The sequence below is a fragment of the Scomber scombrus genome, chromosome 19, assembly GCF_963691925.1.
Source record: "Scomber scombrus chromosome 19, fScoSco1.1, whole genome shotgun sequence".
Taxonomy (NCBI): domain Eukaryota; kingdom Metazoa; phylum Chordata; class Actinopteri; order Scombriformes; family Scombridae; genus Scomber; species Scomber scombrus.
Genome location: NC_084988.1, coordinates 16,649,813 through 16,664,575, shown reverse-complemented (window position 1 = coordinate 16,664,575; position 14,763 = coordinate 16,649,813). Strand labels below are relative to the sequence as shown.

The window sequence follows — 14,763 nt, the reverse complement described above, 5'->3', positions numbered from 1 at the left end:
CAGTCAGTGACCCCTCATGCCATATAGATCCACCAGATAGCCACCAGATCCCCTCACTGTAGGGGTCAACCATTCAGATCTGTACCAATTTTTCCTTTAATTTGTCACCTGTCTGTATATCATACTCTCACATGATACTCTCCCCTAGTACTGCAAAACTTCCTTTGTGTTGATCAGTGTTAACAGACACAGCAGTATTGTTATTGAGTTTTCTGTGGGATACTGACTAATTCCGCCTGTAATACAAGATTGTTGTGCATCTACTCAACTATTTTGCTTTGTGTATTTGTTTATGGTTTTGTTGATGCCACCACTTTCTGCCAGTATTTTGCTCTAAAATTCTGAATATTATGTCAGAATTTTAATATTGTAAAAATCCATAACACATATACAAAGTAATAACCAATAGCAATAATTACATGAATTCAAGTGGTGCCTGCAAGTGTTTCAGGTACAGGTACATTTAAGGTAGAAAGTAAATACTAACTACGTTTTACTTTAGTATGTAATGATTCATTAGTAAATGTTTAATGAATGTTACTTGCTGCAACTTTAGACTGGTGGCTGTAAAACATCTACAAACATTGTACAGATTCAGAGAAGCAAATACATAAAACCAGCATCAGTACCTTGTGAGTCATACATGCACAGTGGATAAACTGTTCTCGTTTGAAAACGGTTTTCTTCACAAGTGATATGACCATAATTAAATGGTGGCAAATTAAATAATGACATTTTTAAACTCATTTGTATTACAATCAATACAATGTCTGAACAGACTAAACTAAACAATTTATTGCTCTTGTTAAAAATAATTGTTTGTGAAGATACATACAGTCTGATACACCAGGTCCAAATATGAATAAAATCATAAAATACATATACTGTTGCACTGCATGACATATTCCTTTATGACAAGTATAGTTTAGTTTGAACCAAAAACACAACTGGATTTGTATACACGACTTCTCATGTTCTGCACAGGGTTACCATTTTTATGAGCTGATGAAAATAACACTGTTCATTGTCATAACTGACATTTATCACCCAGTGCAACAGTATTATTCTTTTATTTGATGTTAATAGTTTTGGCACAGCATTGAACAATTCATCAGAAACAGATGGATGACACAAACCCATCTGTGCACCAAACACAAAACTTTTTTTCATTTCGGTTTGTTTTTTGTCTTTTTCTTGTAATTGTTGATAATAATAAAAAGATACAATAGTGCCAGTCTCTGCCTTAAAATGTAATAACATTATAGTAATGAGCTATGTAATGAAGACAGTTTCTTACCTTCATTTCAGGCCAACTTCTGCAGCTTCTGGCTTTGGTCACTCAGACACTTGTTTCGATCTCTCCTCACGTTCTTCTGTCGTACTCCTTTTCTCTGAGTTTGGGCCCCTTGCCCTCCCCTCTCTGTCACATGGATCCATGACAACGGGGTGGGAGTAATAAGACTAAAGGAAATTCTTCAAAACTTTTTTTAACACAACTGCTTTCATTTTCACTGAATTTCAGGGAATACAGATTTTAAGCCACTTACAAGAAGTTACCCTCTATCCATATTGAACCCCCCTTTTCCAGGGAAGTGTGGGAACGTTTACTAGCAGTGGGCTTGATGAAAAGAATGTTATTGCCGCAGTACCCTGAAAGGGGCACTACTTACTATGCCTCACTTGCCCATGTAAATAGACCTTAATTTAATGTTATGCAACCAGGCAGGAATCAGAGTGCTGGAGTGGAAGAATTACCAGTCTTTTCAAACAGGGTCCTCTTGATTATGAAACAGGGGTGCTTCTATAAACAATGACATATTAATTATGATTCACATGAGGGACTAGATATGTTAGACAAGGCTCAAATGGATTGTTTCCTAATCTCTCGTAGCATGGTAGAAATTAGGTCAAAGTTAAAGAGCCACATTTTCAAATCTCTATGCACCTCACGTGCTGACATTCAGTAGACCCTCTCAGAAAAACAACAGTTCAAGTATTTTAAGTTGCCTCTTCTACATACAGAGAAGTCATAGAGATGGCAAACTTCCCCAGATAGTTTTGTTAAAGGGTGAACCTTAACTCGGGCAGTCATGTTGCAGATTACATGTTAGATTCAAACTCGAAACTGGAAGTAAGAGAATTGGGGGAATGAAGAGCATTTTTGCCAAATTAATGTCAGGCTCTGATGACAATCAAGGCACTTAAAAAGCACATTATAATGTAATTCCATGTACCATTCAATTAATATTTAAAAAGGTTTCCTCACTGGAGGAATAAATTCTCCACAAAGCAAGTAAAGTGTCCTGATTTTTAGCTCCCCGATATTTCTGGGTTCATAGAGGCAGTTCATTGGGGCAGCTGTGGTTCAGGAGGTAGAGCAGCTCGCCTACTAAGTGGAAGATTGGTGGTTCTTTCCCTGGCTCCTACAGTCCTCATGTCGAGTGTCCTTGAGCAAGATACTGAACCCCAAGTTGCTCCCGAAGTGTGTGAGTGTGTGTGAATGAGTATTAAATTAGCTCTCCTGATGAGCAGGTTGGCACCTTGCATGGCAGCCTCTGCCGTCAGCGTATGAACATGTGTGTGAGAATGTTGACATGCAGTGTAAAGCGCTTTGAATGATTGGAAGACTAGATAAGTGCTACAAATGGCAGACAAATTAAAGGAAAAACCAACATGAAGTGTTTTAGTAAGGCGTTGGGCCACCATGTGCTCCCAGAGCAGCTTCAAAATGCCTCTGCATTGATGCCACAAGTTTCTGAACTCTACTGGAGGGATGAACACCACTCTTCCAATAGATATTCTCTCATTTGGTGTTTTGATGATTGTGGTGAAGAATGCTGTCTAAAAGATCCAAAATCTCCCATAGGTATTCAATTTGGTTGAGAGCTGGTAACTTTGAAGGCCATAGCATATGATTAACATCATTTTCATACTTATCAAACCATTCAGTGACTCCTCATGACCTATGGTATTGTCATCCTGGAAGAGACCACTCCCATCAGGATAGAAATGTTTCATCATAGCATGAAGGTGATCACTCAGAATGTTCCATTGATTTGCAGTGACCCTTTCCTCTAAGGGGAAAAAATGGACCCAAACCATGACAGCAAAATTGACCCAACAGCATAACAGAGGCACCAGATCCCCTCAATGTAGGGGTCAACCATTCAGACCTGTACCGACCTTTCCTTTAATATTTTTTATATTTAAATATATTTATGATAGTCCACACATAAAGATTAAACAGTAGGTGATATGTTGATTTTAAAAATGTTAAATCATGTTTAGCTGAGTTTTATGCAAATTAGACAAGACCCCTGAAGATTCCCGACATGAAGCACATCTATGAAGTACTGCAGAAGGTTTTGAGCAGTGACAGCTTTCTGCAGAAGCTATTTAAGGGTCCTATGGAGGCAAGTGTGCAGCCATGGATGGTGAGTGGGGGGAGGGCAGCAGAAGTGAGCTAGGCCACCATCTGGCCTCATAATCATATGCTGGGAGAAGAGCCTAGTTATTGTAGCACACTGCCCTGCTTAAAATGACCACTGAAGCAGCAGACTTTAACACAAAGCCGTTTTATCATCACAGAATCAGGTTTGCCTCAACGGCCTACTAATAGAGAATATGCCATATTAAATCACTGGGTGACAAATTTATTCGTGTAAATTTAATGACGTGTTTTTAGTTTAATATATGTGTTAATATCTGTACAAACAAACAGAGGGACTCAGTAAATAACAATACAGATGGTGCTCTGACTGCTGTCTTTTTTCAATTTATACGAGACGTTGTATTTATGTGGGCACGTCCACATCTTTAGGCTTGTGGGAAATGAAGTTTAAAGTCCAGCTAGAGCGTCAGTGTAAACAGGGCAGTGTGTAAGCGAATTACTCCATTACCCACAAAGCATGGTTTTGTTGCGCATGCGCGGTGTATGTTTTGGCGTACATGTGTAGGCGAATCACGTGTAATCGTAGCCCGTCATGTCTCTGCTGTAGCAGAGCTCCCTGCTAGGTTTTATTATTTGCATCCAGTTGTCGCTGCACTTTGTTTTGACAGCTGCTTGTTTTCTTTTCTGATACCAGTTTTTTTTTACCGAAGAATGAGCGAAAACGATGACATCGAAGTCGACAGCGATGTATGTGGTTTAGTTTCCTCTAGAAGTAGCTAGCTAGTTTGTTAGCTGAACAACAACTTTATCGTTCTTGACCACCTACGCTACACGACTGAGCTAGCTAGCTAGCTCGTTTCTTGGCTAGCACTTCGTTTTAACACAAGCAGAGATAAATGTTTGGAAAAAGTGGGGGGTTATTGGCATTTGATTTGCTGGCTCGATAATAAAACGCCAACACACAGTCTGAGGATGAGTTAGCGTTCTCTGGCTGCTTTTAAACCTGTTCGACATTGAGCAGTTAAGCGCAGGACAACAACTTGTGGTCAGTCGTAGTTCATCACTGCCAGTCGCCCCAATTAGAAACACTTGTTAATGAAATGCTGAGTTGAAGCTGAAGTTGCAGATATTGAAGTAAACACAATGCGACAGTCGTGAATAGCGGTGAAGCTGTTTCTGTAAGCAAGGTCAGCTCATCTGAGAGCTGCTGGAACAAGTGTTAAGATCAAGTGTCATATGGATACCAGCAGGTTTTTATTGGGTTATTTTAAGCATACTTTTACTATAATACAGCTCATCTATATATTTATATATTTTTAGATAAAGGTAATCCCATCACGTAGCTATATTTAGCAGATGTCCTCTTCCTTCCATATTGATCCTTCAATATGAATATATCTTCAAATTAATCAACATGTAATGTCCTTTCACCCACATAGCGAACGACTGAATAGGCATAAAGTACTCTGTGTTCTCAAACCTTCCTGCAGATTAGCTTGTGCAGTCGCCTGTAATGCAAATAGGACACGAGAGACGGCTGTGTTCATGTTTTGTCCGTTGGGGACCTGCAGCCCTATGGACCTTTTTAAAATTTGCTCTTCTGTTATAGCCAGTATTCAGTGGTGTTGCAGGTGATTATACCACATATCAATCACACCTGCAAACCGCAACATCAAACATACTGTACAAGCTCATTTGAATTCCCTATCATGTCCAAGTCTGCTGAATTTAACAGTCTATAAATGTTATGTGTATACATCTGAAATCATGTCAGATCCTCAATCTCCTCACATATTTCTCTGGTCCATGGATTCCCCTCCCCCATTTGATTAAGCTAGGATCTCCAGCTCTATGTGCACATAAAGCCTCAGTGTACATATACTGTGAGGCCTGTAGAGCCTACATGATTTAACATGTCTCTTGTTATGGGATAATTCAGATGTAAAAACAGACAACACAGTGTGATTTCAGCGGTTCATCTTACTTAGCTGTCCAAATGATTTTTTTTAAATTTAATAAGTGTATTTGTATATTTGTAGTCATTTGCAGCTCTTGTTCATTAAGTGCATAATTCTTATGGGTCTGTAATGTTTCTGTATTTATATCAAGATATGTGTGAATAAATTGTCTAAGTGAACAGTTAATAATAAAACTAGGTTAATTGTGCTTGTTAGGCGTATTCATTGAGCTTTCATTACAAACCTTGTTGCATGAAAAAAAAACCTCTTAATCTCAGACTTCAGAAAAACGTTTAAAAATCTATCGAAGTTTGAAAAAGGTCACGTGGTGATTGAGACAGGACAGTTTCACATTCTGGGGATTTTTGTCTATCTGATAAATTCACACTAAAGAAATCCTGCTGCGGGTAGTATTGTGTTTTCAGTTGCCTTTGGTCTTTTCTGTAATTTTCCCCACAAAATCTCACATTTATGAATCTAATATTTTATCTCGGACACTGGCGTATGATAACCATAACAGGAAAGTTTCCATGTCAAGTGTGTGGAATTTTTTTTTTTAACTTACACCCAACTAACATGTCTGTCTGTAATCCATTGTTCACAGAAATATGTCTACCAGTTGAGCTTTCAGTCACAATGAAGAACAGATTTAAATGACAGGACACAGAGTTCTCATTAGTTGTGTTTGATGTTTAAACTGCAATTTGCTAAATTTTGCCTAGAGGTAGAACGGTTGTTGGTTATGTCTTATGATCCTGCATCCTGCCCCAACTCTGCCACTTATCTTAACAAGCAGGCTACCTGGAATCAGCATGAGGCTGAGCCTTTGTAAATGTACAGGCACATTGTTGTCTGTCGGACCATGTAGTTAGCTCCTCTCTTGTACAAAAAAGGGAACAAATTCTTCTCTCTTTGGAAGCTGCTGTGCATAAGATGTCATTTTGCTACAACTAGTGCTGCCTTATCAGTCCATTTACAAGGTAGACATTGTAGTTCATACAGAGTTCCTGTGAGGAACAATGAGTGGACAAAGTGTACGGACTGTCAGTGTTTGCTGGTCCCATTTTAGTAACTGAAAGCAAACAGCATGTCTTCAGTAAACAGAGATCACATCCCTGTAAACATTCTAAGACCACTGGCTCCTGCTGTGACACGTACACACAAGGTGCATTTAAAGCTGTGAAGTTTTACAGCTTTAAAGTGCTCCATTTTTTTGTTAAAAGAATCATATGGACATCAAGTAACTTAGTTTTTTGTTTTTTGTGACTTCTTGGTTTGAACTAGTGCTTTTTGGTATGAATGACCAGTGTATGTATAAACTTTGACTGTTCCTTTACAGGCAGACAAGCGAGCACATCACAACGCGCTGGAGCGCAAACGCAGGGACCACATTAAGGACAGCTTCCACGGTTTACGAGATTCTGTGCCTGCATTACAAGGAGAGAAGGTGAGAGGAAACATATTCTCTAGTCTATTCTACAGTATAAAACGGTGCCAGCAAAGGAAATAAAATCAAAATGAAGTTAAGACTGGAAGATAATGTCAGATGCTTATCGTATAAAGTGTTAGTATTATATGTAAATCTGTGTCACATCAACATATAGCATGTGCGCACACACAAACATACACAAACAATACCATAGGAAACACAATATGAATTTGATCATTCCATCCAGCTTCATGACAGATAACTATTGGCATAAAGCATAAACCATCAAAGGTACACCAGGTCTTTATTAGCCTAACCTGCATGCATGCAACCTAAGAGTCATGAAAACAAACAAGCTGGCAGTATGAGCCTCTGGCCCTGATTGTCCTTACTGCAGTTTGTTTTCTAGGGTTTATAATGACTTGCACACATGCAGGCAGGGCAGTGCACCTTTTTGATGTCTGAGAATATCTGCTCACAGACAAACTGTATGTTGACCCTGCAAATCGCCAGCAAAGAGAATGCAAAGATGAGCATTTCTCTGGTACAGATGACCAGCAGATTAAAAAACAGGTTATTTCATCTTGCACCATTTCATTTCATCAGTTAAATTTCCAAATCCATAATACTCAACCACCTTATCAGAGATTGTTCCAGTTTGTACCAATCAAAGCCAGTGCTGTTCTATGGTGTTTTGCACTGTGCTCTCTTGGAAAAGAGAAACATTGATGTCATTTAATGAAGAGAATTTGTTTTTTCATGTGTGCCAGGAACTGTCCTGCAGGACTACAAGCTAATTTCAGCATACATGTATACTGTAACTGTGTTGTACAATTGGTTAGGTAAGAGATTCACATGTTTTAACTGTACAAATTGACACTGCAGCATTGCTTCATGGCTCTCTGAAATTTTTGCTGACAGAATTCTGTTAAACAGGCCTCCCGAGCACAGATTCTAGACAAAGCCACTGAGTACATCCAGTACATGAGGCGAAAAAACCACACCCACCAGCAAGACATTGACGACTTAAAGAAGCAGAATGCACTGTTGGAGCAGCAAGGTAAGTAGAGATTTGTTACTTTGTTTGTTGTTGTCTTGTGACAAAGTGAGTTGTAGTCTTTCAGTCACAATATGTCACATTTGATGTGATTGGTTGCTATTATTTTTCTATCTTTTTCGTCTTTGTTGTTGCAGTTCGTGCACTGGAGAAGGCCAAGGGGAACACTCAGCTCCAGACAAACTACTCTGCCGATAGCAGCTTGTACACAAACCGTAAAGGGAGCGCAGTGTCAGCCTTTGACGGCGGGTCCGACTCCAGCTCTGAATCAGAGCCAGACGAGCCACCTAACAGAAAGAAGCTGCGCGTGGAGCCCAGCTAGACTGCGGTCGCCCCCGCCTCTCTAAACAGACTCTTTTTGCCCACCAGCCCCCAACTCCTCTTCTCTCTGTCTGCACTCAGTTCTGCCTTCTAACGCCAGTCCAGGAGACCAGGAGACTGTGTGAGAGAGGTGCTATTATGTATAAAACGCTTCTACCTTCTTTTTTTCCTCCTGGCAAGCACCCTGTCACTCCTCTTATGGCCCAGCAACAACTTTTAAGACCCCTAAAGTGAGGCAGCTCTGCAGTTTTGAAGGACTCAATGCTTTTCAAACCTCATAATAACCATTCATAATCAAACATGGGGATGACAAGGTATGAAGTTTTAGTAAAGCTACAGATAATATCCAGTTTTTTTTTTCTTCACTTACTTGTTTTGGACAACCTCTGCAAAGTGTTGGAGGAGTCGTGAGACTTTAAGACCTTTTGAAAATGGTAATTGAGGATGGTTTACCTTTTTAATATTCATACTTTTCCAGATAAGAATGTGAAGTTGCTTTTGAGAAAATGTCCGTTATGCAAAATGCAACCCTCCTTATTCAGTGTAGGTGGCTGAAATTTTTGTCTTTGAGATGTTTGTGTAATCAAATAAGTCCCTCTATTTATAGTGATGCATCAAAATTGATTTCTTACCCTTATATATATTCTTATGTCCAATCTCCCTCATGTTTGTCTCAAGATTTTCCAGAGAACACAGGAGGATGAAGAAGTTGATCTGTCGTTTTAGTGGATTTTTTCACAGGTTCAACTATTTATTTTCCTCTATTTTTATTATTATCATAAATAAAATGTGGGTATAAAAAAAAATCCCCTAATGGATACTGAATGTTACACAATGCAGTTCAAGGGCAGTGACCTTTATTTTTGTTAATGAAAGTCAGTTTCAGTGTGTAGTATATATGCCGTATACTCTTAATGGTGTCAGTTCTGCAAAGAAAAGCCTTCCCCTGAAGTATTTGCCTGTGCTGGGGATGTTTTATCTTTCTTTTTTTCCCTTTTTGCAGAGGTAAATTAGTGTGTACGTATCAATATTTGTTTGTTCCATTCCATGGAAATTACAGGTATGTTGTACATACTGCCAACGGTTGTCTTGCAAGTTGAGGCATACCTTTATTATGAGACTATAAATAAAACTATTTTATCCTTTTGGGATGTATTTGTGACTCAACTTGTTTTAATATGATCTTATGATAGCTTTTGTGCAGTTGTTTTCCTGACTTTGTATTATTCCTAAATATTCAAGTTTAATTTGTGTGCTGGGTTGGAGGGTAACGTGAGATAATATCTCATTTCCAGCTACAGTTAATGATGTTAACTAGTGGTGGAAGAAGTATTCAGATCCTTTAGTAGGTCTGGACCTCCATGAACCTCTCCCTCCATCCCAGAACACTGACCAACGTTTAAGCACCCACACCTGGTAAAAGTACCAATACAGCAATATACTCCATTACAAGTAAAAGTCCTGCATGAAAATCCTACTTTAGTAAAAGTACTATAAAGTATTATCAGCTTACCTGATGTTAGCTAGTTTAGTCCAATGTTTCCCAACTTATGGGTCGGGCCCCTCCAAAGGGTCACCAGATAAAATCAGGGGTTGTGAGTTCTGCTACATAGATCTGTTTTCAGTTTTTTGACTTTTTCTCTAATCTTTCATTTTTGGTGAAATATTGGATAATTTGAACATGTATTGAAATGAAACCATTTGAGAAGTTTAGAGGGTAAAAAACTGTATTTGGTGGAGCTATTAACAACTCAAAGAAATCTGAAATGTGACCCCGACTAGACACTGCTTTTAGTAAGATGTCAAAAGACAAAAAAGTTGGAAACTACTTGTTTAATCTAACAATGTGTTGTATTTTAAAAGTTGATTATATTATCCATTGTATCAAATCTTCATCTGAAAAGTAACTAAAGCTGCAAAATAAATATAGTGACTTAGCACATACTACATTTCCCTCTGAAATGTACCTGGAGTGGAAGTACTGTATAAAGTAGCATCAAATGGAAATGCTAAAGGAAAATACAAGTACTTCTAAATTGTACTTAAGTACAGTATTTGGATAAATGTACTTAGTTACTTTTCACTAATGTTGAGGACCAGTGGCGATTTTAGACCCTTTTTAGGGATGCTCAAGCACCACTAAATTTGATCTCAGCACCCCTAAAAATATATATTTTATTTTTTTTATTTTTTTTTAAATTATTTTATACAACTTTAATTATTTTTGCGAGCCTGTCTGTAAGAGACAGGGTTCATTAACTATCTCAGGGTCCTCTCTGTAGAAATCTGTGATTGTTTATTCTGAACCATTATTATTATACATTATAGTAGACCACTCTACTATGTAGTAATATTTCTTCTTCTTGTTGTAATTTACGTTATCCACTGAAATTAGTCATTTAGAAGGGGGTTTGAACACTTGCAGGGCATTGTATGTCAAATTCTTATTAGGAGCTGAGCCCCTCTGGTCTGATCCTAGAATCGCCCCTGTTGAGGACAGAGCTCATGTCTCAGTAATATTTCAGGAAATTGGGAGTTTGCCGTCTAGCATTTGGGGTCCATGTAGTTTTTGGTCATTCGATTTTCTTTTCAGGAACGAGTATTGGAAACACAAAAAACGAATGGTTATTTGATTTTCCTTTTAAAATACAAAAGATTAAATTGAAATAGCTGTTTTTCTTTTTCCTGGTCAAAAATGGCTGAACAGAAATGAAGAAATGGTTTGATTTACTTTTCATATTTAGAACAATAAAAAAAATAAAATCACTGGCAAACAGAAACAAAATTGGCTGGTTTTATCATATTCTGAGACTGGATATCATCAAGGCAAGAGTGCAATAAAGACCTTTTTTTTTTTTTAAATCCTGTCGTGTCCGGGAAAAGTTACACTAACCGCTGCAGGGGTCTGTCAGACCGTCGTATCTATCAAAGTAAACCAACTGTCCAGAGGGCTGTTGCACAATACCTAGATAGCAGATTAAACCGGGATTTTTCGGTTATCCTGCCTGAGTTTAACCGGGACTGGGTTGCATGAAAACAGAGGAGCATAATTACCATGGAGATTTATTCTGTGCGGCTAATAACCAGGCTTTGTTCATCCTGGTGTCTTATTTGTTCAGTCATCTGTCACTCCGGTCGGAAATAAATGTGTTTTTAAGTTAATTCATGGTCTTCATGTATCCTGCCTCATTTTATTAGCCTGCATTAAAATACCTCAGATACATTATACTTTTTAAAATTATAATTATCATTTTTACATCATACATGTCAGTCATTATTAGTTAGGCTTACTGTCATATCGTTTTTATGAAGACTGCGGTTGATACTGAGGTCGGAGATTTGATAAATAGGCTATTACTGCAGGTTTTGAGATGATTAGAAACGGCTGATGAAGCAAAGGTGGATTCAGTGAAGTCAGTGATTGTAATACATAACGTCCCATTCACGTGTTTCTTTCTTCACAACGGCGTGCCCTTGTTTGGATGTTAAAGTGTTAGATGAAGAAGCTTTAATACTGAGAGGAGCTTTCTGTGCAGAGGTCCCAAAGTTCAGCACCGTGCAGCGCGGAGCCCTCACCATCCACAGATAATCTGTGTTTCACTACGTTTCTTCACAAGAAGCGTGTTCTCATATTCAGTTAGAGATGCTGAAAATCTGAATAAAGGTCAATGTTTACAGCTCTATCAGATTTGGCCAGTCTTCGACACCTTCCCTGGCCACGCCCTCTAAGTAATTCCTTCATTCACCGAGAGAGAGAGAGAGAGAGAGAGAGAGAGAGAGAGAGAGAGAGAGAGAGAGAGAGAGATTTGCGCGTATATTCTTGCATTGCATTTCTAAGTGTAGGCTACAACTGATCATTTGTGAGAATGACAGTAACTCCTTGAATTGTAATTATGACCGTTTCAGTGGAGCAATGGTTAGTTAAGTGAATATATTTGGACTACTTACACATTCAGTCGGTCCGTTATTGTCAGTCAGGGTTTTTCTCTCAGTTGATTTACATCGGATTTAGGCTATTTCTCTTTTAACATATACAGGGTGTCCATAAAGTCTCTTTAATTTAATAATAACATTTAACAAATGTATTACAAAAGCAAATTAATAGACACATCTGTGGAAATGTAATCATTTAATACACCTCTATATGGGCACCAGTTGCACAACGCACATCAAGACGGTACTCGATTTCTAGCCATGTTCGCTGTAGCATAGCCTCATCAATGGTGGCGATGGCATCAGTGATCTTTTGCTTCAGGTCGTTGATGTCCAGTATCTTTGTTCGATACATGATACACAAATGCAATGTGATTAAAAACTGTGATAACCACTGATTACATAGAACACATCTGATTAACATATCTCATCAATTGCCTTTGTAATACATTTTTTTAATTGTAAAGAGACTTTGAGGACACCCTGTTTCACCAACTCATTAGTTTGACATACAGTAGCTGCATTTCCTTATCCTGGTTTGGCAAACGTGCAACGGATAAAGCCAGGATGCACTGCGGAGACTTGGTCAAGCCTCGCTTTTTTATCCTAGATTTGTTAATTCTGTTTTTGTGCAAGAGCCCTCCGGCCGCCTGTCCCCCATGCACCCCATAGCGAACGAGAATTTCTGCACCTGATTACTCCCAAAAGTAATCTGATTACATGTAATCTGATTACTTTCCCAAAAGTAATCTGATTACCTTTATGTATTCTAACACAGTTTACTACTATTCAACTTAAATCTCACTGTATCTTTATGAAACCTTGTGACAATTAGCAGCAGTTGCACGTTTAGAGGTTACAATAGTGTATTTGGGAGGTTTGACGTATTGCTGTGTGGATACAAAAGAAGTATTATATCAGTTTGTCTTATATAACTGTAAATATCTGTGCCACATGTATTTCTATGTCAATATAGAAAGGTAAACATGATGATCGAGCTCTGACATTTCTGGTAACAAGGTATTACAGCTCTCTGGTCTCACAAAAACGGTCAAACTGCCCAGGTAGGAGGTCAGAGGAGGATCACTTCCCACTACTCAGAAACACAGTTTCAGTCACTAAATCTACAAGATTATTAATTAAACTTAAAGATTAAAGATCTACCCATGACTGAGCAAAGCTGTTATTTGGACTGGCCTGGCTGAGTTGATATTAATTTTGTTGAGTTTGATAACTATCCCGAACCACCATCTGTTTTTGCACCCTGTTATGATCATCATCGCCACACACTTTTAACATCTTCAGGGTTGTGAGGGGGGAAAAACAGACCGGGGTCACCATGTTGCCTCTGGAATGCGTGACAACAATGCTCCTCTGTCTGTTTTGTTTGTGTGCGGTGGTGTCTGCCAGATAGCTTCTTGTAAACGACAGTTGAATTAATTGAATAAACAATACAAATAATAACAGTCATAAATTAGTAGTTAGTTACCAGTAGTTGCCAGTGCATCATGTCCACCTTGCTAAAAGTATTGTAGTCTAATACAACAGGCCTGCAGTAAATTTTCACTTCATGAAGGTTATATTGTTCAGTTTTTGTTGAAACTGTTTTTAGAGAGGTAGGCTATTAATCGACTGTATGGTCATTTTGGAGGCTGTTTGGAGCTGTTTGTGATACTTCTGAACTATATTTCATTATACAGAGAGGTGTTTTCTGTTATTTAGCTTCACCTCATTGATATAATGGGGTGGACACATGATTAGAAATCCCTGTCCTTATGTTGCAGTACATTTTCAACAGTAGTACAATCTGGCACCTTTAAAATGATCATAGATTTGAAACAACACTGAACAAGTTTAAACAAAAACTGAGGTTATCAATTTCATAAAAGAAGGATTTGCTGACATTAAAAATAGGAAAAGACAGACAGGAGTTCTTTTTTTAATTGATCTTTATGCGCTCTTGCTTCGTTGACGACATTCTTTTTTTGTTTCTGTTTGCCAATGATTTTATTTTTCACTATTCTTAATATGAAAAGAAAGTCAAACCATTTTTTAAAGCTCTGCTCATCCCATCTTGACCAGGAAAAAGAAATACAGTTCATATTTCAATTTAATCTTTTGTAGGCCTATTTTAAAACGAAAATCAAATAACCACTAATATTTTGCTTTTCAGCACTGGTTCTTAAAAAGAAAATCGAATGAAGAAAAGATACATGGACCCCTATCTATATAGCTTGCTTACATTTAGAACACTCCCACAGTGGGAGGTGGGGTAGCCTTTTCACAGATGCAGGTTGCATGTTGCCTTCCGTGGCCGTAGAAGTTTTCGGAGAAGTGTCAGCTGAATGCACAGTAATATAAAATAAGACTGAACTTATCTATTTTGAGCTGTGTGATGATTGTGAAACAGTATAATGGTAATGACAAACAGGCAAAGATGCTTTATTATACAATTCTGAATTACATGCTTATCAGTATTATTCGTGCTTAGACTCTTGTTCCTAGAGTCTTTTCTATTCTTCTTGTGAACATTTGTCACCGAAGCATAATATATTCCACTATGAAAAGCAATTTAGGCTACACTCTTCACCAACAATTATCCACATTGCGGTGGCTTCAGAGCCGTTTGAACCCTGAAGCAGGAGATTCCGAGGAGCCGTGAAGGCAGCACACA

The 14,763-nt window shown here is 38.3% G+C and overlaps 1 protein-coding gene across 2 annotated transcripts; it reads left to right on the top strand.

The window, feature by feature from the left end:
* The first annotated feature begins 3,976 nt into the window (after positions 1-3,976).
* LOC134000728 (protein max-like) lies at positions 3,977-9,305 on the top strand. Of its 2 annotated transcripts, none has more exons than XM_062440194.1 (4): positions 3,977-4,138; positions 6,689-6,796; positions 7,715-7,838; positions 7,973-9,305. In XM_062440194.1, the coding sequence occupies exons 1-4, from the start codon at positions 4,103-4,105 to the stop codon at positions 8,155-8,157; spliced, it is 453 nt and encodes a 150-aa protein (XP_062296178.1). In that variant the 5' UTR covers positions 3,977-4,102; the 3' UTR covers positions 8,158-9,305. The 2 variants fall into 2 exon arrangements, with proteins under 2 accessions (XP_062296178.1, XP_062296177.1); XM_062440193.1 differs by having other exon boundaries at positions 7,700-7,838.
* Positions 9,306-14,763: the final 5,458 nt, after the last annotated feature.

Excerpts from the sequence above, each read along its gene's own strand:
- LOC134000728 (XM_062440193.1), top strand. The coding sequence starts at position 4,103 with ATGAGCGAAAACGATGACATCGAAGTCGACAGCGAT. Across the intron at positions 4,139-6,688 it reads ACATCGAAGTCGACAGCGAT|GCAGACAAGCGAGCACATCA; the intron begins GTATGTGGTTTA and ends GTTCCTTTACAG. Across the intron at positions 7,839-7,972 it reads TGCACTGTTGGAGCAGCAAG|TTCGTGCACTGGAGAAGGCC; the intron begins GTAAGTAGAGAT and ends TTGTTGTTGCAG.